General features: G+C 45.2%; 2 protein-coding genes across 5 annotated transcripts; both read left to right on the top strand.

Moving 5' to 3' along the window:
* Positions 1-14,865: 14,865 nt before the first annotated feature.
* Positions 14,866-17,197, top strand: LOC123089357 (UPF0496 protein 3). Of its 2 annotated transcripts, none has more exons than XM_044511058.1 (2): positions 14,866-15,092; positions 15,879-17,197. In XM_044511058.1, exons 1-2 carry the CDS (start codon positions 15,011-15,013, stop codon positions 16,979-16,981), a joined length of 1,185 nt encoding a protein of 394 aa, XP_044366993.1. In that variant the 5' UTR covers positions 14,866-15,010; the 3' UTR covers positions 16,982-17,197. The 2 variants fall into 2 exon arrangements, with proteins under 2 accessions (XP_044366993.1, XP_044366994.1); XM_044511059.1 differs by lacking the exon at positions 14,866-15,092 and adding an exon at positions 15,101-15,736.
* Positions 17,198-18,003: 806 nt separating this feature from the next.
* LOC123093518 (phosphoribosylamine--glycine ligase, chloroplastic) lies at positions 18,004-21,875 on the top strand. Of its 3 annotated transcripts, none has more exons than XM_044515501.1 (4): positions 18,004-18,541; positions 18,942-19,315; positions 19,775-20,305; positions 21,216-21,875. In XM_044515501.1, exons 1-4 carry the CDS (start codon positions 18,295-18,297, stop codon positions 21,627-21,629), a joined length of 1,566 nt encoding a protein of 521 aa, XP_044371436.1. In that variant the 5' UTR covers positions 18,004-18,294; the 3' UTR covers positions 21,630-21,875. The 3 variants fall into 3 exon arrangements, with proteins under 3 accessions (XP_044371436.1, XP_044371438.1, XP_044371437.1); XM_044515503.1 differs by lacking the exon at positions 18,004-18,541 and adding an exon at positions 18,555-18,831; XM_044515502.1 differs by lacking the exon at positions 18,004-18,541 and adding an exon at positions 18,572-18,836.
* Positions 21,876-24,947: the final 3,072 nt, after the last annotated feature.

The following is a 24,947-nucleotide window of genomic DNA, read 5'->3' as shown; positions in this document are numbered from 1 at the left end:
TTCCTTGAAATTTTCAAAGGTCTCAGACTTGTGTTTCATCAAGTAGACATACCCATATCTACTCAAGTCATCAGTGAGAGTGAGAACATAACAATATCCTCCGCGAGCCTCGACGCTCATTGGACCGTACACATTAGTATGAATGATTTCCAATAAGTTGGTTGCTCGCTCCATTGTTCCGGAGAATGGAGTCTTGGTCATTTTGCCCATGATGCATGGTTCGCATGTGTCAAATGATTCATAATCGAGAGACTCTAAAAGTCCATCAGCATGGAGCTTCTTCATGCGCTTGACACCAATGTGACCAAGGCGGAAGTGCCACAAGTATGTGGGACTATCGTTATCAACTTTACATCTTTTGGTATTCACACTATGAATATGTGTAACATCACGTTCGAGATTCATTAAGAATAAACCATTGACCATCGGGGCATGACCATAAAACATATCTCTCATATAAATAGAACAACCATTATTCTCGGATTTAAATGAGTAGCCATCTCGCATTAAACGAGATCCAGATACAATGTTCATGCTCAAAGCTGGCACTAAATAACAATTATTGAGGTTTAAAAGTAATCTCGTAGGTAAATGTAGAGGTAGCGTGCCGATGGCGATCACATCGACCTTGGAACCATTCCCGACGCGCATTGTCACCTCGTCCTTCGCCAGTCTCCGCTTATTCCGCAGCTCCTGCTTTGAGTTACAAATATGAGCAACCGCACCGGTATCAAATACCCAGGAGCTACTTCGAGCACTGGTAAGGTACACATCAGTTACATGTATATCACATATACCTTTAGTGTTGCCGGCCTTCTTGTCCCCTAAGTATTTGGGGCAGTTCCGCTTCCAGTGACCCTTCCCTTTGAAATAAAAGCACTCAGTCTCATGCTTGGGTCCATTCTTTGACTTCTTCCTGGCAGCTGGCTTACCAGGCGCGACAACTTCCTTGCCGTCCTTCTTGAAGTTCTTCTTACCCTTGCCTTTCTTGAACTTAGTGGTTTAATTCACCATCAACACTTGATGTTCCTTTTTGATCTCTACCTCTGCTGATTTCAGCATTGAATATACTTCAGGAATGGTCTTTTCCATCCCCTGCATATTGAAGTTCATCACAAAGCTCTTGTAGCTCGGTGGAAGCGACTGAAGGATTCTGTCAATAACCACGTCATCCGGGAGATTAACTCCCAGCTGAGTCAAGCGGTTGTGCAACCCAGACATTTTGAGTATGTGCTCACTAACAGAACTATTTTCCTCCATCTTACAGCTGAAGAACTTGTCGGAGACTTCATATCTCTCGACCCGGGCATGAGCTTGGAAAACCATTTTCAGCTCTTCGAACATCTCATATGCTCCGTGTTGCTCAAAACACTTTTGGAGCCCTGGTTCTAAGTTGTAAAGCATGCCACACTGAACGAGGGAGTAATCATCAGCACGAGACTGCCAAGTGTTCATAACGTCTTGGTTCTCTGGGATGGGAGCTTCACCTAGCGGTGCTTCTAAGACATAATCTTTATTTGCAGCTATGAGGATGATCCTCAGGTTCCGGACCCAGTCCGTATAGTTGCTGCCATCATCTTTCAGCTTGGTTTTCTCTAGGAATGCATTGAAGTTGAGGTGGACATGAGTGTTGGCCATTTGATCTACAAGACATATTTGCAAAGGTTTTTAGACTAAGTTCATGATAATTAAGTTCATCTAATCAAATTATTTAATGAACTCCCACTCAGATTAGACATCCCTCTAGTCATCTAAGTGATACATGATCCGAGTCGACTAGGCCGTGTCCGATCATCACGTGAGACGGACTAGTCATCATCGGTGAACATCTCCATGTTGATCGTATCTTCCATACGACTCATGTTCGACCTTTCGGTCTCTTGTGTTCTGAGGCCATGTCTGTACATGCTAGGCTCGTCAAGTTAACCTAAGTGTTTTGCATGTGTAAATCTGTCTTACACCCGTTGTATGTGAACGTTAGAATCTATCACACCCGATCATCACGTGGTGCTTCGAAACAACGAACTTTCGCAACGGCGCACAGTTAGGGGGAACACTTTCTTGAAATTATTATGAGGGATCATCTTATTTACTACCGTTGTTCTAAGTAAACAAGATGCATAAACATAATAAACATCACATGCAATTAAACAGTGACATGATATGGCCAATATCATATAGCTCCTTTGATCTCCATCTTCGGGGCTCCATGATCATCTTCGTCACCGGCATGACACCATGATCTCCATCATCATGATCTCCATCATCGTGTCTCCATGAAGTTGCTCGCCAACTATTACTTCTACTACTATGTCTAACGGTTTAGCAATAAAGTAAAGTAATTACATGGCGTTAAATCATTGACACGCAGGTCATACAATAATTAAGACAACTCCTATGGCTCCTGCCGGTTGTCATACTCATCGACATGCAAGTCGTGATTCCTATTACAAGAACATGATCTCATACATCACATATATATCATTCATCATTCATCACAACTTTTGGCCATATCACATCACAAATCATATGCTGCAAAAACAAGTTAGACGTCCTCTAATTGTTGTTGCATGTTTTACGTGGCTGCAATAGGGTTCTAGCAAGAACGTTTTCTTACCTACGTAAAAACCACAACGTGATTTGCCAACTTCTATTTACCCTTCATAAGGACCCTTTTCATCGAATCTGGTCGAACTAAAGTGGGAGAGACAGACACCCGCTAGCCACCTTATGCAACTAGTGCATGTCAGTCGGTGGAACCTGTCTCGCATAAGCGTACGTGTAAGGTCGGTCCGGGCCACTTCATCCTGCGATACCGCTGAAGCAAAATAAGACTAGTAGTGGCAAGAAAGTTGACAACATCTACGCCCACAACAAATTTGTGTTCTACTCGTGCAAAGAGAACTACGCATATACCTAGCTCATGATGCCACTGTTGGTGAATGTTGCAGAAAATAAAAAATTTCTACGCTTTCACCAAGATCAATCTATGTGTTCATCTAGCAACGAGAGAGAGGAGTGCATCTACATACCCTTGTAGATCACGAGCGGAAGCGTTCAAGAGAACGGGGTTGAGGGAGTCGTACTCGTCATGATCCAAATCACCGAAGATCCTAGTGTTGAACGGACAGCACCTCCGCGTTCAACACACGTACGGTTGGGAAGACGCCTCCTCCTTATTGATCCAGCAAGGGGGAAGGAGAGGTTTATGAAGATCCAGCAGCACGACGGCGTGGTGGTGGATGCAGCATCGATCTCGGCAGGGCTTTGCCAAGCTTCTGCGAGAGGGAGAGGTGTAGCAAGGGGAGAGGGAGGTGCCAAGAGCATGGGTGCGGCTGCCCTCCCTCCCCCCTCTTTATATAGGGCCCCTAGGGGGGGAGCCGGCCCTAGGAGATGGGATCTCCAAGGGGGGGGGGCGGCCAGGGGGGTGGCTTGCCCCCCAAGCCAGGTGGAGGCGCCCCCACCCCTAGGGTTTCCCAACCCTAGGTGCAGGGGGGCCAAGGGGGGCGCACCAGCCCACCAGGGGCTGGTTCCCCTCCCACTTCAGCCCATGGGGCCCTCCGAGATAGGTGGCCCCACACGATGGACCCCCGGGACCCTTCCGGTGGTCCCGGTACAATACCAGTGACCCCCGAAACTTTCCCGATGGCCAAAACCTGACTTCATATATATAATTCTTTACCTCCGGACCAGTCCGGAACTCCTCGTGACGTCCGGGATCTCATCCGGGACTCCAAAAAACTTTCAGTTTACTGCATACTCATATCTCTACAACCCTAGCGTCACCGAACCTTAAGTGTGTAGACCCTACGGGTTCGAGAAACATGCAGACATGACCGAGATGCCTCTCCGGTCAATAACCAATAGCGGGATCTGGATACCCACGTTGGCTCCCACATGCTCCTCGATGATCTTCATCAGATGAACCACGATGTCGAGGATTCAAACAACCCCGTATACAATTCCCTTTGTCAATCGGTACATTACTTGCCCGAGATTCGATCGTCGGTATCCCAATACCTCATTAATCTCGTTACCGGCAAGTCACTTTACTCGTACCGTAATGCATGATCCCATGACCAGACACTTGGTCACATTGAGATCATTATGATGATGCATTACCGAGTGGGCCCAGAGATACCTCTCCGTCATACGGAGTGACAAATCCCAGTCTCGATTCGTGCCAACCCAACAGACACTTTCGGAGATACCCGTAGTGCACCTTTATAGTCACCCAGTTATGTTGCGACGTTTGTCACACCCAAAGCACTCCTACGGTATCCGGGAGTTGCACAATCTCATGGTCTAAGGAAATGATACTTGACATTTGGAAAAGCTCTAGCAAAACGAACTACACGATCTTTGTTCTATTCTTAGGATTGGGTCTTGTCCATCACATCATTCTCCTAATGATGTGATCCCGTTATCAATGACATCCAATGTCCATAGTGAGGAAACCATGACTATTTGTTGATCAACGAGCTAGTCAACTAGAGGCTCACTAGGGACATATTGTGGTCTATGTATTCACACGTGTATTACGATTTCCAGATAACACAATTATAGCATGAATAACAGACAATTATCATGAACAAAGAAATATAATAATAACCATTTTATTATTGCCTCTAGGGCATATTTCCAACAGAGACACCACGTGATGATCGGGTGTGATAGGCTCTACGTTCAAATACAACGGGTGCAAAACAGTTGCACACGCGGAATACTCAGGTTAAACTTGACGATCCTAGCATATACAGATATGGCCTCGGAACACTAAGACCGAAAGGTCGAGCGTGAATCATATAGTAGATATGATCAACATAGTGATGTTCACCATTGAAAACTACTCCATCTCACGTGATGATAAGACCTGGTTTAGTTGATTTGGATCACGTGATCCCTTAGATGATTAGAGGGATGTCTATCTAAGTGGGAGTTCTTAAGTAATATGATTAATTAAACTTAAATTTATCATGAACTTAGTACCTGATAGTATTTTGCTTGTCTATGTTTGTTGTAGATAGATGGCTCGTGTTGTTGTTTCGTTGAATTTTAATGTGTTCCTTGAGAAAGCTAAGTTGAAAGGTGATGGTAGCAATTACACGGACTGGGTCCGTAACTTGAGGATTATCCTCATTGTTGCATAGAAGAATTACGTCCTGGAAGCACCGTTGGGTGCCAGGCTTGCTGTAGATGCAACTGACGACATTAAGAATGTCTGGCAGAGCAAAGCTGATGACTACTCTATAGTTCAGTGTGCCATGCTTTACGGCTTAGAACCGGGACTTCAACGACGTTTTGAACGTCATGGAGCATATGAGATGTTCCAGGAGTTGAAGTTAATATTTCAAGCTAATGCCCGGATTGAGAGATATGAAGTCTCCAATAATTTCTATAGCTGCAAGATGGAAGAGAATAGTTCTGTCAGTGAACATATACTCAAAATGTCTGGGTATAATAATCACTTGATTCAACTAGGAGTTAATCTTCCTGATGATAGTGTCATTGACAGAATTCTTCAATCACTGCCACCAAGCTACAAGAGCTTCGTGATGAACTATAATATGCAAGGGATGAACAAGACTATTCCCGAGCTCTTCGCAATGCTAAAAGCTGCGGAGGTAGAAATCAAGAAGGAGCATCAAGTGTTGATGGTCAATAAGACCACCAGTTTCAAGAAAAAGGATAAAGGGAAGAAGAAGGGGAACTTTAAAAAGAACAGCAAACAAGTTGCTGCTCAAGAGAAGAAACCTAAATCTAGACCTAAGCCTGAGACTGAGTGCTTCTACTGCAAGCAGATTGGTCATTGGAAGCGGAACTGCCCCAAGTATTTGGCGGATAAGAAGGATGGCAAGGTGAACAAAGGTATATGTGATATACATGTTATTGATGTGTACCTTACTAATGCTCGCAGTAGTACCTGGGTATTTGATACTGGTTCTGTTGCTAATATTTGCAACTCGAAACAGGGACTACGGATTAAGCAATGATTGGCTAAGGACGAGGTGACGATGCGCGTGGGAAATGGTTCCAAAGTCGATGTGATCGCGGTCGGCACGCTACCTCTACATCTACCTTCGGGATTAGTTTTAGACCAAAATAATTGTTATTTGGTGCCAGTGTTAAGCATGAACATTATATCTGGATCTTGTTTGATGCGAGACGGTTATTCATTTAAATCAGAGAATAATGGTTGTTCTATTTATATGAGTAATATCTTTTATGGTCATGCACCCTTGAAGAGTGGTCTATTTTTATTGAATCTCGATAGTAGTGATACACATATTCATAATGTTGAAGCCAAAAGATGTAGAGTTTATAATGATAGTGCAACTTATTTGTGGCACTGTCGTTTGGGTCATATTGGTGTAAAGCGCATGAAGAAACTCCATACTGATGGACTTCTGAAATCACTTGATTATGAATCACTTGGTACTTGCGAACCATGCCTCATGGGCAAGATGACTAAAACGCCGTTCTCTAGAACTATGGAGCGAGCAACTAATTTGTTGCAAATCATACATATTGATGTATGTGGTCCAATGAACATTTAGGCTCGCGGCGGGTATCGTTATTTTCTCACCTTCACAGATGATTTAAGCAGATATGGGTATATCTACTTAATGAAACATAAGTCTAAAACATTTGAAAAGTTCAAAGAATTTCAGAGTGAAGTGGAAAATCATCGTAACAAGAAAATAAAATTCCTACAATCTAATCGTGGAGGAGAATATTTGAGTTACTAGTTTGGTTTACATTTGAAACAATGCGGAATAGTTTCGCAACTCACGCCACCTGGAACACCACAACATAATGGTGTGTCCGAACATCGTAATCGTACTTTACTAGATATGGTGTGATCTATGATGTCTCTTACTGATTTACCGCTATCGTTTTGGGGTTATGCTTTAGAGACGGCCGCATTCACGTTAAATAGGGCACCATCAAAATCCGTTGAGACGACACCTTATGAACTGTGGTTTGGCAAGAAACCGAAGTTGTCGTTTCTTAAAGTTTGGGGCTGCGATGCTTATGTGAAGAAACTTCAACCAGATAAGCTCGAACCCAAATCGGAGAAATGTGTCTTCATAGGATACCCAAAAGAGACTATTGGGTACACCTTCTATCACAGATCTGAAGGCAAGACTTTTGTTGCTAAATTTGGATCCTTTCTAGAGAAGGAGTTTCTCTCGAAAGAAGTGAGTGGGAGGAAAGTAGAACTTGATGAGGTAACTGTACCTGCTCCCTTATTGGAAAATAGTTCATCACAGAAACCGGTTCCTGTGACGACTACACCAATCAGTGAGGAAGCTAATGATATTGATCATGAAACTTCAGATCAAGTTACTACCGAACCTCGTAGGTCAACCAGAGTAAGATCCGCACCAGAGTGGTACGGTAATCCTATTCTGGAAGTCATGTTACTTGACCATGGCGAACCTACGAACTATGAGGAAGCGATGATGAGCCCAGATTCCGCAAAATGGCTTGAGGCCATGAAATCTGAGATGGGATCCATGTATGAGAACAAAGTATGGACTTTGGTTGACTTGCCCAATGATCGGCAAGCCATCGAGAATAAATGGATCTTCAAGAAGAAGACTGAAGCTGATGGTAATGCTACTGTCTACAAAGCTCGATTTGTTGTGAAAGGTTTTCGACAAGTTCAAGGAGTTGACTACGATGAGACTTTCTCACCCGTAGCGATGCTTAAGTCTGTCCGAATCATGTTAGCAATTGCCGCATTTTATGATTATGAAATATGGCAAATGGATGTCAAAACTGCATTCCTGAATGGATTTCTGGAAGAAGAGTTGTATATGATGCAACCAGAAGGTTTTGTCGATCCAAAAGGTGCTAACAAAGTGTGCAAGCTCCAGCGATCCATTTATGGACTGGTGCAAGCCTCTCGGAGTTGGAATAAACGCTTTGATAGTGTGATCAAAGCATATGGTTTTATACAGACTTTTGTAGAAGCCTGTATTTATAAGAAAGTGAGTGGAAGCTCTGTAGCATTTCTGATATTATATGTAGACGACATATTGTTGATTGGAAATGATATAGAATTTCTGGATAGCATAAAAGGATACTTGAATAAAAGTTTTTCAATGAAAGACCTCGGTGAAGCTGCTTACATATTAGGCATCAAGATCTATAGAGATAGATCAAGACGCTTAATTGGACTTTCACAAAGCACATACCTTGATAAAGTTTTGAAAAAGTTCAAAATGGATCAAGCAAAGAAAGGGTTCTTGCCTGTATTACAAGGTGTGAAGTTTAGTCAGACTCAATGCCCGACCACAGCAGAAGATAGAGAGAAAATGAAAGATGTTCCCTATGCTTCAGCATAGGCTCTATCATGTATGCAATGCTGTGTACCAGACCTGATGTATGCTTAGCAATAAGTTTAGCAGGGAGGTACCAAAGTAATCCAGGAGTGGATCACTGGACAACGGTCAAGAATATCCTGAAATACCTGAAAAGGACTAAGGATATGTTTCTCGTTTATGGAGGTGACAAAGAGCTAGTCGTAAATGGTTACGTCGATGCAAGCTTTGACACTGATCCGGACGATTCTAAATCACAAACCGGATACGTGTTTATATTGAATGGTGGAGCTATCAGTTGGTGCAGTTCTAAACAAAGCGTCGTGGCGGGATCTACATGTGAAGCGGAGTACATAGCTGCTTCGGAAGCAGCAAATGAAGGAGTCTGGATGAAGGAGTTCATATCCGATCTAGGTGTCATACCTAGTGCATCGGGACCAATGAAAATCTTCTGTGACAATACTGGTGCAATTGCCTTGGCAAAGGAATCCAGATTTCACAAGAGGACCAAGCACATCAAGAGACGCTTCAATTCCATCCGGGACCAAGTCCAGGTGGGAGACATAGAGATTTGCAAGATACATACGGATCTGAATGTTGCAGACCCGTTGACTAAGCCTCTTCCACGAGCAAAACATGATCAGCACCAAGGCTCCATGGGTGTTAGAATCATTACTGTGTAATCTAGATTATTGACTCTAGTGCAAGTGGGAGACTGAAGGAAATATGCCCTAGAGGCAATAATAAAGTTATTATTTATTTCCTTATATCATGATAAATGTTTATTATTCATGCTAGAATTGTATTAACCGGAAACATAATACATGTGTGAATACATAGACAAACATAGTGTCACTAGTATGCCTCTACTTGACTAGCTCGTTGATCAAAGATGGTTGTGTTTCCTGACCATAGACATGAGTTGTCATTTGATTAACGGGATCACATCATTAGGAGAATGATGTGATTGACTTGACCCATTCCGTTAGCTTAGCACTTGATCGTTTAGTATGTTGCTATTGCTTTCTTCATGACTTATACATGTTCCTACAACTATGAGATTATGCAACTCCCGTTTACCGGAGGAACACTTTGTGTGCTACCAAACGTCACAACATAACTGGGTGATTATAAAGGAGCTCTACAGGTGTCTCCAAAGGTACATGTTGAGTTGGCGTATTTTGAGATTATGTTTTGTCATTCCGATTGTCGGAGAGGTATCTCTGGGCCCTCTCGGTAATGCGCATCACTATAAGCCTTGCAAGCAATGTAGCTAATGAGTTAGTTACGGAATGATACATTACGTAACGAGTAAAGAGACTTGCCGGTAACGAGATTGAACTAGGTATTAAGATACCGACGATCGAATCTCGGGCAAGTAACATACCGATGACAAAGGGAACAACGTATGTTGTCACGCGGTTTGACCGATAAAGATCTTCGTAGAATATGTAAGAGCCAATATGAGCATCCAGGTTCCGCTATTGGTTATTGACCAGAGACGTGTCTTGGTCATGTCTACATAGTTGTCGAACCCGTAGGGTCCGCACGCTTAAAGTTAGATGACGGTTATATTATGAGTTTATGTGTTATGATGTACCGAAGATAGTTCGGAGTCCCGGATGTGATCACGGACATGACGAGGAGTCTCGAAATGGTTGAGACATGAAGATTGATATATTGGACGACTATATTCGGACACCGGAATAGTTCCGGGGGTTATCGGATGTATACCGGAGTATCGGGGGTTACCGGAACCCCCCAGGGGGTTAATGGGCCTCATGGGCCCAAAGTGGAGAAGAGGAGGGCGGCCAGGGCAGGTCGCGCGCCCCTCCCCCTCTAGTACGAATAGGACAAGGGGGGCGGCGCCCCCCTTTCCTTCCTCTCCTCTCTCCCTTCCTTCCCCCTCTCCTACTTGGACAAGGAAAGGAGGGAGTCCTACTCCCGGTGGGAGTAGGACTCCTCCTGGCACGCCCCCTCCTGGCCGACCGCCCCCTCCCCCTTATTCCTTTATATACGGGGGCAGGGGGCACCTCTAGACACAACAATTGATCCTTGAGATCTATTAGCAGTGTGCGGTGCCCCCCTCCACCATATTCCACCTTGATAAAATCATAGCGGTGCTTAGGCGAAGCCCTGCGTCGGTAGAGCATCGTCATCGTCACCACGTCGTCGTGCTGATGGAACTCTCCCTCGAAGCTCGGCTGGATCGGAGTTCGAGGGACGTCATCGAGCTGAACGTGTGCTGAACTCGGAGGTGCCGTACGTTCGGTACTTGGATCGGTCGGATCGTGAAGACATACGACTACATCAACCGTGTTGTGCTAACACTTCCGCTTTCAGTCTACGAGGGTACGTGGACACACTCTCTCCTCTCGTTGCTATGCATCACCATGATCCTGTGTGTGCGTAGGAATTTTTTTGAAATTACTACGTTCCCCAACAACAAAGTGTTTTTTCGGTAAACAGGAGTTACATAATCTCATAGTCATAGGAACATGTATAAGTCATGAAGAAAGCAATATCAATATACTAAACGATCAAGTGCTAAGCTAACGGAATGGGTCAAGTCAATCACATCATTCTCCTAATGATGTGATCCCGTTAATCAAATGGCAACTCATGTCTATGGCCAGGAAACACAACCATCTTTGATCAACGAGCTAGTCAAGTAGAGGCATACTAGTGACACTATGTTTGTCTATGTATTCACACATGTATTATGTTTCCAGTTAATATAATTCTAGCATGAATAATAAACATTTATCATGATATGAGGAAATAAATAATAACTTTATTATTGCCTCTAGGGCATATTTCCTTCAGTCTCCCACTTGCACTAGAGTCAATAATCTAGATTACACAGTAATGATTCTAACACCCATGGAGCCTTGGTGTTGATCATGTTTTGCTCGTGGAAGAGGCTTAGTCAACGGGTCTGCAACATTCAGATCCGTATGTATCTTGCAAATCTCTATGTCCCCACCTGGACTTGGTCCCGGATGGAATTGAAGCGTCTCTTGATGTGCTTGGTTCTCTTGTGAAATCTGGATTCTTTTGCCAAGGCAATTGCAGTAGTATTGTCACAAAAGATTTTCATTGGACCAGATGCACTAGGTATGACACCTAGATCGGATATGAACTCCTTCATCCAGACTCCTTCATTTGCTGCTTCCGAAACAACTATATACTCCGCTTCACACGTAGATCCTGCCATGACGCTTTGTTTAGAACTGCACCAACTGACAGCTCCAAAGAGTTAACTACCGAACCTCTAAAGATTACTACTCTGTTGGAGGATTATTAAACATGACATTTTTACTGCAATTCAAAATGAACAACTAAAACACAGTTAAAAAGCACAGACCTATTGCTGCTAAAGGAAAATCTGAATATGTAGAACAGAGTATACACAATAGGAAAATGACTACAAATCACCCTCCTGCAATGTAACAACAGTGTGTACACATCTATTCCTCCCAAATCACAGTACATTTATTTCAGAAACTAATGCCCAGTCGAAAAAGACATACAAATTATCGGAAAGTCGTCAGCAGTCTGGCAATCAGATAGAAGGGAGAAATGAATTGGTCATGCAACAGACCGTCATTGGAGAAAAGAATATACAACACACTGGGATATGATTATGTTAAAACCTGAGAGGAAGAGCTATCAATTACCATGCAAAAGCTGCTCTTATTGGCAATGAAGTGGCTCCAGGTCAAAAATAGATGTGTGATCTCGACTTTGTTTAAATGAAATGTGTTGGCTTATTAAATTTACAGGACTAAAAAAAACATGCACATATTACACTTGAGTTTGCACGGGATCACTAACCAGATAAGGATGAGCAAATCAAGTAATCCCCCATTATACATATATAATAACTTACTAAAAAGGTCCACTCCCTAGCCCATTGAGCATATTCAGTACAAAGTAACGGAAGCACTGACAAGAGTAATAAAAAAAGTAAGATTGTGATCAGAAGATTGTAGCTTACCAAGTTTTTTTTTCCTGCCTACACTGAACTTCTTAACACCATGGCTGCAGAAGAGACAAAAGAGAAGTATACACTTGATTAGATTTAAAACTGATTTCCAATAGTCCTCCTGCATGGTAGGTACCATGTTCTGTTCGCTGGGCAAGCGGTAACGGAGGATGATGTGGCAGAGCAGCTGTGGTATTAGGGCCCATCCGTAAGCTGGTAATTCAAAGTTGATGTGGCAGACCTGCTGATGTGGATAAGCTGCATGTTAAGAGAAATAGGATAGTGGGGACAACTATTTAGATATTACAGATATGCTAGTCTCAAAAATGATATAAAATAGCATAATAATGCATATAAAACATTCAAGATGGATAATATAATAACATAAAACAATAAAAAAAATTATAGATGGCATTGAAGACATATCAGTGGGTCAGGGCTAAACACCATTGACGGTGGCGTCTCCCGTGCAATCAAAAGGCCAAGGACGTTGGCATCATAGAAAAAGATTAAATTCAAAAATACTTTTCAGACGGGGTCAAATCGTGCTAATTTTCGTGTATAAGGGCATCTCTAACGCCGACCTGCAAATTTCTTCGGTATATATCCGTTTTTCTATCCGGACGTGGTCCGCGGATATACACGAGGGAGTCATCCAACACTAATTATAAAGTATCCAGTTGGAAGGAGAAAAAGTAAGTGGGGACCATGCATGTGGTGGCTATTTGTGATGTGATGTCCGTTTAAGAGGAGAGAGAGAATAGAAAGATCATGCATGTGAACATAGAGAAAAGAGAGGAAGACCATGCGGGGGCTTTTGTTTGGTCGAGTGGATGTCCGGATTCGTGTATCTTTCATATTTTTGTCTTCACTTATTGAAAAACAAACGTACAGATCGCTTCACGGATCGATACAAATCATCATTGGGTTTTGTAAAAGTAAACAAATGTATCAGGCCAGACATATACGGAAGCTTTGCGGGTCTTCTTTGAGATGCCCTAAGGTCACGCCCGCGGATGACACCTGATGTCTCTGTCCGCGTCCAACGCGGTTCTGTTATCGACAAGCCGCCGCATGCGACGCAAGCTGGACCTGGCTGATTACTATTGCCACCGTTCTGGAGCACTAGCAGCAGGTATGAGGACGAGGGAAGCTTAATTCGAGCTTCTCCAACGTTGTTTTCCTGGCTACGTTAGCGTGTCAGGATATATGTTCCTCGATCGAAAGCCGTCTCGATTGGTGTTGCGTGGCGCTATGAGCATGTCATTTCTTCACTCACCTGCTGGTTCGGGATTTCCTAAAACAGCAATAATTGTTTGTCTCCGGGGAAATAATAAACTTAGACCCTTCTTTCAAAAAAAAAAAAACTTAGACCAGTACGTCAATTCATCCCTTGAAGTGATACATTTACTGGAAGCAGAACACGTACGTACGCGGGTGGTTCTAGATGTAGTCCATCATCCTTGATTTTGCACCGTCATATAATCGCAGGACTGGGTCATGACACGTACGGATCCTTCCCTTTCATGAACAACGACATGCTCACGTATGCTGTAACATGCACCGGCCGGATTTACTTTTACCACAGTAGCTAAACGTCAGTCGACTGACTTTATCTTTTGGGTCAGTCGATTTTGATATGGCCAAAGAAGTTCGCCAGAGGGCAAGGCCGGAAATGAGAAGGAAGGAGCTCGTTGGCAGGCTACCGCACCATCTATCTTAGGATGAAGGAGGGGGTGGGGCACCTACACGCATGGACACGTCCGTTTAGACGCAAACAAACACGTACAAACAGTTTGAGTCGTCGCGTTGGAATTGCTCTTGCTGTCTTGCAGCAAGAAAGACGCGCATGCAGGCGCAGCCATATATATCCACTGCCGATCGACGAGGTGGTCGCCGGTACGCAGGTACTCGGCTCCACCCACGTAGCGTCGGCGGCCGGAGGGAAAGGACAAAGGAGGTCGGTCCGTCGAAGGCGTGCCCGCGCCACCTTTCCCGAACTCGCAAGGACAGACGCAATCCATCCCCAGGTTCCGCGCCGCCACCCACGCTGGATGAGATGAGGATCCCATCATGGAACCGACGGGCCCCACGTCGCGTTCCTGGCTCGCCACGTCCGACCATGCGCGAAAGCAACGCGCGGGAGATCTATGGATAGATTACCGGCCCCGTCGGGGCGCTGCGCCACGGTCCGTCCAGGCCGGATCCGAAGGGCCTCGGCAGCCCCTGGAAAACCAAACCAACGATAACGATGGCTTGGTCGACCTAGCCTTGTGCTCCTTCCTTTTCGATGGATTTGTTTTGCCTTTGAGTGGTTGCCAACCTCGGCCGGTCTTGGGCATGCTTCCAAGCTTCGTCGTCGTCCTCCAACTAGCTCCAACCGATGATTGGATTTGCAAGGAAGATGGGTGACTTGCCTTTCTGCCCAAGCTACGATCCACTGCACCACAGACGCGGCGGTATCTTAACGGCCGGAGGCAGACAGAGACAGGCTTTATAAGCTAGCCTGTGCTTGTGCTTCTGCTTGTGCTTGTCCCGATCCATCCATCCATCACAGGTAGCCTTGTTCTCTCACTTGGACGGGAAGGAACACACAGACATACCTCCGCCTCTTGTATATACGTACGCGCACGCACAGACGCACTGGAGTAGCTAGCATCGGCGAAACAGTGCACTCATTGGTTGTTCATCCATGGGCGCCGCCTACTACCTGAGGTGCTTTGGACTTGGCGGGTGCGTGCACCCTCACCCTGCCGCGGCTGCAAACCGCCAAGGTACGTGCATACGTACGTACGCATGTTATGCAACCAATTAATACTGTAATACTTACGTGCATCTACACCGTGCTGATTGTTCTCGTTAGCTAGTGTAATTGCTGTCTCTCTGTTGTTCTGCATATGGTTTCACCACTCAAATTTGAGCTTCGACTAGTATGGAAAGAACACGAATATGTACTTGCAACTTGCTACGTATAGTTGGCCACCAAGCACTAGTAGTAGTAACTTCATTTTTCTCCAAGGGAAGATACTCACTGGCTGCTAGCTAGCTAGGACCTGTTGTACTATGTGCCGGGTGCCAAAGCCAGCCGCGGTAGCGTACGGCGGCGCGTGCATGCATGCGTGCCGGAGCACGGCAGACATGTCCACAAAGCAACCAAACCGTCTTTGGTGGCGTCGCCTCGCTTCGACACATAGATGCCCAATCATCATTACCACTACTATCCCCGTTCATTAGCCTGCCGACTTAACCAGCTAGCCGGTTAGCCACACGTATATAGAGCGTTCGCATATCTCCATTCACGAAATAAGAATTCAACCTGCTTGTTCATTAATTCGCCGGCCGGCACCCAGAGAGATGGCCGTCGGTGGCATGATGTTCAAGTGTTTCGGCCCGTGCATACGGCGGCCTCACCAGCAAGGTAGCCGGCCGCCCTCAGATCGAGCTCGTGCGCTCACCAGGCGCGCCGCGCCCTAGCCGCATGCATCCATCGTGCACGTCCTGATTTCCATCCGGTTCTCATGTGTCTACTAATCCTTTCGTTTCTTGGTGATGGCATGCAGGAGCTCGCCAGCATGACCCCAAGAAGACGACGAGCCAGCTGCAGAGCGCGGCGTCGTCGGCGTCGGCGTCGTCGGGGCTGGACTTCCGGGAGGAGTACACCAGCGCGTTCCGCACCGAGTCCTACAACGACTTCTGGGCGCGGGTGCTCGACATCACGCTCGCCCACGGCGCCGCCCTCGTGCCCAGGCCCGCCTCCGCCGCCAGCGCCGCGTCCAAGCGCCTCTCCTCCTACCGCGTCTTCGCCGAGCACCTGCTCGACCCCGACCAGGCCGCCGCCGCCGCCGCGCTCGCGTCCGCGCGCAACCGCCCGGACGTGCACGGCCTCCTCTCCGCCTACTACGACGAGACGGCCGGCGCCTCATTCCTCTGCAGCCACCTCCTCAAGGACATCGAGCAGATCCGCCTCCGCTACCGCCCGCTCAAGGCCGCGCTCCGCGGCAGGCTCGTCCCCGGCGGGAGCCTCGCCGACGTCTCCGCCGCGCTCGGGAAGCCCTTCACCGCCCTGGCGGCCACGCAGGGGAGGCTCGGGGACGCGCGCCTGAGCTCCGCGGACCTCCTCAAGGGCCTCGACTCCGGCAGGAAGGCCGCGCGCCGCAGGATCAGGACGCTCGCCCGGCTCAGGCAGGCGCTCTCGGTGTCCTTCGTCACGGTCGTCGCCGTCGTGGCCGTCGTCGGCGCCTGCGTCGGCGTGCACGTCCTGGCGGCGTTCGCGGCGTTCCCGATGATGTCGCCGGCGTGGCTGGGGCTCTTCAGCGGCCGGGGGGCGCGCCGGGCGCTGGTGCAGCTGGAGGCCGCGGCCAAGGGCACGTACATCCTCAACCGGGACATGGACACCATCAGCCGGCTGGTGGAGCGGGTGCGCGACGAGGGGGAGTACATGCTCGCGCTGCTGCAGCTCTGCGTGGCCGAGGAGGCCGCCGCCGGCGCCGGCGCCGGGAAGGGGAGGCTGGTGCGGGAGGTGCTCAGGCAGCTGTGCAAGAACGAGGAGAGCTTCAGGCAGCAGCTGGACGAGCTGGAGGAGCACCTCTTCCTCTGCTTCATGACCATCAACAAGGCCAGAAGCATGGTCATCAAGTTCATGACCACCGCCGCAAGCCAGTGATCGATCACCGGGCATCAGGGCACACTTCAGACTGTACATAATACAGTAGCAGCATTCTTTTTTTTTCATAAAACAGCAAGCAAGAAAAACCGAAAAAAGTGAGATAAAAAAATAGGATTTCAATTGGCCTTTTTGGGTTTGATTATTGTTGTACATACACGCTGCATATTGCAGAATTTGGAGTAATAAATCTAGTTTAGTGATTTTTTTCATGCATCTGCTGAATTGCAAAATTATTTATCGTGAAAGAAAATTAAAAACCGGTACCCCAGTACAACAAGTTGCAGAAGTTAAATGGCAAGTTGCACGGGCGGTAAAATCATTTCTGGAGAACCTCATTTAGTTCAGAAAATCTGGTTCTAGCCATTGAGTACATGAATTAACCGAAAAAACAAATATGTCCTAGCCCATAAGATTGTGACCCTTTTATAATGCGATGAGATTGCGTAAAACTGATGTGATGATGCTTCTAATTTTTTAGTTGATATTGCCTACGAAAAAATAATGTAAAACATGGAAATTCTTGCCTTTTTCCATAATTGTGTTACCTTTTCTTCATTTTTTGACTATTTTTTAACACAATACAGAAGCAAGCGTTCAAATTGGTTAAAAACGATGATGGCTAAAACAAATTGGTTCAAATTGGAGTATGTTTTCTCAGGGGTCGGTCAAATTAGTACACCAAGAAGAAGAACCAGACAAAAGGCCCAAATTATTTGTGAAGAAATTATCTGCTCACCCCAGGCATAAAAACCGAAGACCGAACCCAAAAATATCAGAGACCGAACCCGTAAAGACCGAATAAAATTCGTTCTGCAAAACTACAAGATCGAACTAAAATACGGTCACCCCGCAAAAAAAGAACTAAAATACGGTCAATTTTGAATATTATGCCTTTTTTAGGTGAAACTCGGAGTACCTTTTTTGTTTTGAGAATCAGGAGTACTATGCAGGACCGAGCAGCCCGTACAGACCGATTTAAAAGCCCACACGCACAGCCCAACTGGGCAGCAGCCCAACACGTACTCCACACGACACACGAGCGAGAGACACGCACGAGACCTCGTCACCGTCACGAGCGACGAACCAACCAGTTCTCCCCTTCTCTGCCGATGAAAAACCCTAGCCGCCGCTGAGGCCGTGACGGCCGCCGCCCCGTGGAGCGACCTGACCGGCGACGACCACTCCCCCGATTCGCGGCTCTGACCGGTGAAGACCGCCGTCTCACGCCGCCAACCACCGCGCATCGCGCCGCTAACCTGACTCCCCCTGCGTCGCTCCACTGCCCACGACGCTGCCATCCGCCGGCCCTGATGGCCTGTGCCGCCTACAGTATCAGGGGCCATCTCAAGCTTGCCGCGGGGCATGGCCTGGCCAGTAATCACCTGCGCGGCGGCTGGAAGCCTTCGGCGTCTTGCCCTGTTTCTCGGGCATGGAGTAGCAATGTCTCCAGTAATGCAGTGCAGCACGTCGCCCGCCATTCTCATTTGACTGTCCGGAATTCAGAAAGATGGCGCTCGATCCCGAAAGCTTCGCCGGAGGACGGGATCGCCGTTGCTGGTAGGTAAATTACATTTTTGGTCAGTTGGCTGTGATTTCTTCAACAACTCCATGGTCTTAATCTTCGTCAACGGGAGCTCCGCGATGGATGCTAATGTAGAGCTGCAATTCTTGCTTTTGTTGCCTGAGCGGTATGACATGTATTACAGAACTTTTCCCCTCTAGTTGCATTGCATTGCATTGCAGGTAGAACGGTGCTGTAATGGAGCTGGGGCTGGAGCCCTTTTGCTCTAAAGGAACCCTATGGTGTTGCAAGAACGATGATTTATGTCACAACCTCCATTTTTAATGTGCTGTGAGACGAAATGCATTGCCAAAACATTTATTTTCGTTGATATCAGCAGACAGTTTGATGCATAGTGCGGTACCGTTTTAATTTTGGTTTTGTTCTCTTCTTCAGAAGGGGTGATGACTGTACTCGTCATTGGCGGTGGAGGAAGGGAGCATGCGCTTTGTTATGCTTTGACCCGTTCGCCTTCTTGCCAGACAGTTTTATGTGCCCCTGGTAATGCTGGCATTGCTCAATCCAGAGACGCGGTTTGTATATCGGACTTGGACATTTCTAGCAGTGATGCTGTTATATCGTTCTGCCGCAAGAGGGGAGTGGGAATGGTGGTAGTGGGTCCTGAAGGTCCTCTTGTTGCGGGTCTTGCGAATGACCTTGTCAAAGCTGGGATACCGACCTTTGGTCCGTCGTCCGAGGCTGCAGCATTAGAAGGATCAAAGGACTTTATGAAGAGGTTGTGTGATAAGTATAATATCCCCACTGCTCAGGTACTTCAGTTTACATTTGTGTCACGTACTATACCTTCCAGGGGCCACCGGTGGTTTGTTTTTATGAGATGCCTGCATATGAGAAATGTTACATCGTTTTAGGCATAAATATTCCTTCGTCCTGAGGCAATGCTGTTGACCATGTTTATGTTGTTCTGATTTGCTACTACTAAGTATACAGACGCTATGCAATGAACTGTCACTTTCTGCTGGACAAACATTGTGTGACTGCATTATTTCCAACCATAGTTCATAAGTCATAGTTGATAATTTGATATCCCTCTAAAGACAGATTGCTTTTTGAAATGAAGTCATCTTATTACTGTAGAAAAGGTCTCTGAAATCACTTTAGCAGAGAACAGTGAAATTGATACTCCTCTTTGTTGATACTTATTGTAGATTCAGATGTTAAGGCATACAATTGAAGCTCATACGAGTACTCTTCTCTCTATCATGTAGTATCGCACATTCACGGATCCTGCAAAAGCTAAAGAGTACATCAAGGATCAAGGGGCCCCTATTGTTGTCAAAGCTGATGGATTGGCAGCTGGAAAAGGCGTCGTTGTTGCTATGGCTTTGGATGAGGCCTTCGAAGCAATAGACTCTATGATGGTTGACGAGTCATTTGGTTCTGCTGGTTCGCGGGTCGTCATTGAGGAGTATCTGGAGGGCGAAGAAGCCTCTTTCTTTGCATTAGTAGATGGTGAAAATGCTTTGCCACTTGAATCAGCACAGGATCACAAAAGAGTTGGTGATGGTGATACTGGCCCAAACACGGGTGGTATGGGTGCATACTCCCCTGCGCCAATAGTGACCGAAGAGCTTAAGAGCGTGATCATGGAAACTATAATTACTCCAACTGTTAAAGGTATGGCTGCTGAAGGATGCAAGTTTGTTGGTGTATTATATGCCGGGCTTATGATTGAGAAGAAATCTGGTCTGCCTAAACTTATTGAATATAATGTGCGATTTGGGGATCCTGAATGCCAGGTTAGTGATTATCTGTCAGCTGCCTCTTAAGATATTTATATTTTCCCTATTCAAGCATTACAAGTTTGTTTTTGTTTTTTAGTCACAGTATGATCAAAATGTTCTTGATGAGGGTTGGACAATATCACAATAGAATGCAGTGTTTTGAACTCCTTCCCAACGGTGTTTGTCCTCATACTCTTGTGATGCCCTAATGAAGCTCTGTTCATACTTAGTTTCTTTAGTGATGCCTTAATAAAGTTCTCCTCATACTTTATATAGCTTGTTGGTCGAGTGTTTTTCTGGTAACATATTGTAGTAGTCTATGACACTAGAAATTGGTGTTCAGAGGTACATCTTGTAGAATGTGCTAATGTCTAAAACAATGTACATTTGTAACAGAGTGAGTGCCTTACAAATGCCAGCTGAACTTTTGTGTCTTGTTCTCGTGATACATTTACTTGCGATACATAAGCAACACAACCTGCTTTTGTTCGCTGCTTAAGCTTTCTTATTTTGGAACTAGCTCGCCATTTATTTCTAAAATCATCTGTGCCACCTATCCATGCTGTTCTATTGTTCCATGTAATTCCAGAAGTGCAGTCAATTTTGTTGACATCTGCGGGATCTTTATTTTTTAGCTGTCTGCTCAAAGGCATATGTGAACTTTTAAATTAATGATGCAACTATATACTCACAGTTCAGTCCAATATGCCCTTGTTAAGTTTGGTAGGCATTTATAAAATATCTGATAGCCGATGTGATGTTTTTCTTATCACATAGGTTATCATGCTTTTGATGGACACAACACAGTATCATTCTTACCACATTTCTAATATGTTTCTTAATTTTCCTAGTTGACATGTCACATTTTGTTTTCCATCAGATTCTGACTCTGCATTCCTGTATTAATTCCTTTCCTTTGTCTCAGGTTCTGATGATGAGATTGGAGTCTGATCTTGCACAGGTCCTGCTATCTGCATGCAGAGGAGAACTGGGTAAGGTTTCGCTAACCTGGTCACCTGAAATCGCGATGGTGGTTGTGATGGCGAGCGAAGGATACCCTAGCTCTTATAAGAAGGGCACCGTAATAAAAAACATCGACAAGGCCGAGCAGGTTTCTCCTGCTGTCAAGATATTCCATGCTGGGACAGCTTTGGCTGGAGACGGCAACCTTGTAGCTGTCGGAGGCCGGGTTCTTGGCGTCACTGCGAAGGGCAAGGACATCGAGGAAGCGAGGTCGAGAGTGTACGATGCGGTAGATGTCGTCGACTGGCCGGAAGGATTCTTCAGGCGAGATATCGGCTGGAGGGCACTGAAGCAGGAGCAGACGGCTAACTACTGATTAGTTGGGTTTTCCTAAATCTGGGGTGAGCTTCCAGCGTCCAGTGAAATGAAGACAGTAGAGCCACCATTGTTCTGGTTGCGGAATTGACAGGAGCATAGCGTCTCCTGTCGAACATGAGCATCTTTTGACCATGGTTTGGCTCCGAACCATTTGTAGCAGTCTTGTGTTTTCCTCAAGGCTGGCAACGTGTCAAGTGCAATTATCTCTTGAGGTGCAATAATACCATCAACTGATTATTTTCTAGTGAACATAACCACGTGAGCTCTTCATAAGCATTTGCTTATAGGACCTACTCCTTCCATTCCTAAATATAAATCTTTTTAGATATTTCAATATGAACTACATACGGATGTAGTAGAAATTATGTGGTGAGCTCATGACACATTAGAGGAGGGACAATACATGAATTCAATAGTCTGTTGAGGAACAGCCCATGCTGCCATAGCCTCCTCTTTTGCTATTCGGGGTTCATCGCCATCACTAACTGATATGAGCAGAACATTCTTCTCTTCCGGGGTTCATCGCCATCCATTGTCATCTCTTTGCTACTCCCTCCGTTCCTAAATATTTGTCTTTCTAGACATTTCAAAGGACTACTACATACGGATGTATGTAGACATATTTTAGAGTGCAGATTCATTTACTTTGCTCCGTATGTAGTCACTTGTTGAAATGCCTAGAAAGACAAGTATTTAGGAACGGAGGGAGTACTATTTGTATGTATGGATCTCTTTGCTACTTTTTTGTATCGATCTCTTTGCTACTTCAAGTTGCTGTTTGGTAACATCCAGAGCATTCTAGTATGCATCTTGGCCTTGTATATCGTTTGAAAGTTGTTGTTTTTAACCGTGAAGTAGTACAGGTACTGCAGATTTTTTCTATACTACTATTAAACAATCAAACAAGAACTTCTTTAAGCACACCCCACAAAGCGTACACAGTTTCAATATCACCGCACGATTAGGCCCACTAAAATCAATCTAACGGTTAGCTTTAACCTAAACCATTTTCTGTGTGCACTTAGCAATTTACATTGACTGACCGTACTCCACCGTGGAGGAAAATATGAAACTCCACGCTTGAGCAATTAGGAAACTAATTATCACGGGGGCATCCTATTCTAGGAAACTAAATCAGAGTGCATCCATCCTATTATGAAACTAATCTCAGACAAATCCATCCTATTAAAAAACTTATCTCGGATGCATCCATCCTATTAGGAAGCTAACCGTGAGCCGCCTGCCGCCATCATGCACGCTAGCCACGATGGGGGAAGCGCGAGGAGCTTCGTCTTTCTTCGGGAACATCTATACTACTATTAAACAATCAAACAAGAACTTTTTTAAGCACACCCCACAAAGCGTACACAGATCCAATACCACCGCACGATTAGGCCCACTAAAATCAATCTATCGGTTAGCCTTAACCTAAATCATTTTCTGTGTGCACTTAGCAATTTACATTGACTGACCGTACTCCACCGTGGAGGAAAATATGAAACTCCACGCCTGCGCAATTAGGAAACTAATAATCACGGGTGCGTCCTATTCTAGGAAACTAAATCAGAGTGCATCCATCCTATAAGGAAACTAATCTCAGACAAATCCATCCTATTAAAAAACTTATCTCGGACGCATCCATCCTATTAGGAAGCTAATCGCGAGCCGCCTGCCGCCATCATGCACGCTAGCCACGATGGGGGAAGCGCGAGGAGCTTCGTCTTTCTCCGGGAACACACGTGCTATCGCCGCCATCGTCTTCTGTTTGGAGGCCAGGCGCTCTTCTGCCGCTACTGCGACGACTCCATCCACGTCCAGGGCATGCTCTCCGGCAACCATCGACATCCGCGTTGACTTCAGCTCCGTTCGCAGCACCCATGCCGACAAAGTGTCTGTTCAGTGGGTGCACGTGCATTACATATTAAATAAGAATCGTGGGCCTTCAAGCAATCTAGAATTATAGATTTGGGATTATCTTAGGTTGCCGATTGCTGTACTGAAAATGTGTAATTATATATGGCACGTACATAAGAATGCAGCAATCTTGTCTTACAAAGTAGGATCAAGAGGGATACTGAAGAAGTCAAGATGCAGAGTCTATTTCCCATGATTACTTCTCATGTTCATGTCGGCTTCCTTGGGCTTTACTTCGTACCACCATATGCATTAAACTGGACCGTATCAAGAGGTAACACCATCCCCTTGATTAGAATTGCCTTATTTGTGCTATTTGATCAGTGTGTTTTTTACGTATGACGTTGCTTTACCTGGAATTAAGGTGGGTTGCACTTGGCTAGGCACTATCTCTAGGGATAGGTTGGAAATCAGAATATATGATTCATTCTTAGAGAAAACTTTACACGCGTCACTTTAACATAATTGCACAGCAATCCAGTAAATTATGTAAGATTCAGTAGGAGGCAAGATATTGAAGATGTACTACTATTTCAGTTACATGATTCTATACATCTAAAACGGGTCACATGACTCCGTAACTATTGTTAGAGAATATCTCTTGCTGTTCTGTAAAGGTATGCAATCTCTACTGCGTTCCAATAAAGAGAATTTTACCATACAGAAGGATCCAATGAAGAAACTAATCCGGCTGAGTTCCAATAAATAGATCCTTCAAAGGATCTGTCCTAATACAGCTGTCGTATATTGGTACAGAGAAATCATATAAACTGTACTCAGTCAGATTTTTTGTTTCATGACAGAGAAACCAAATACCTTTCGCTATTTTGGCATATATATTTATTCTTATATATTTGTGCAGTTTCGAATGATCCAACATATCTGCAGTCATCAAACTTGAAGACATGATGTTTAAGGCCTTATTTGCACCGCCTCTCTTTCTTTGTCTGTGCGCCTCTTTCCTCCAATAATAATAATGAACAACTTTTTTCGGATCAGGTATTACACTGTTACAAATGTATGCTGAAGCTACTCCTTACGACAAGAAAAAAGAGGATGAATGCTTTCTATCTTCACCAGTTTTGTAGCATGTTCCAAATTGTTGGCTCTTTCTTATTTGAGGATTCATCATTTTTTTGTAATTTAGAAGCTGACCTAAAAGCTTGATAAGGTTAAGCTTGACAAATACTCTAGAATACTTTTCCTTCCATCTTTATTTTTCTTCATAACTCATTTCAGTTTCTATACGTACAAAGCGTCTTACATCATTGTAAGTTAGTATGGTTGCCAACGCATAAACACATACAAAACCGGATAAATATTTTCTATCATGATAATTATTGAATTTCTTCTAGCCCTTTTACATTTCAATTAGTTCTTGTAAATCATCTTTATTTCATAT

The sequence above is a fragment of the Triticum aestivum genome, chromosome 4B, assembly GCF_018294505.1.
Source record: "Triticum aestivum cultivar Chinese Spring chromosome 4B, IWGSC CS RefSeq v2.1, whole genome shotgun sequence".
NCBI lineage: Eukaryota > Viridiplantae > Streptophyta > Magnoliopsida > Poales > Poaceae > Triticum > Triticum aestivum.
Note: the sequence above shows the minus strand (reverse complement) of the source record. Positions and strands in the feature narration are given on the sequence as shown.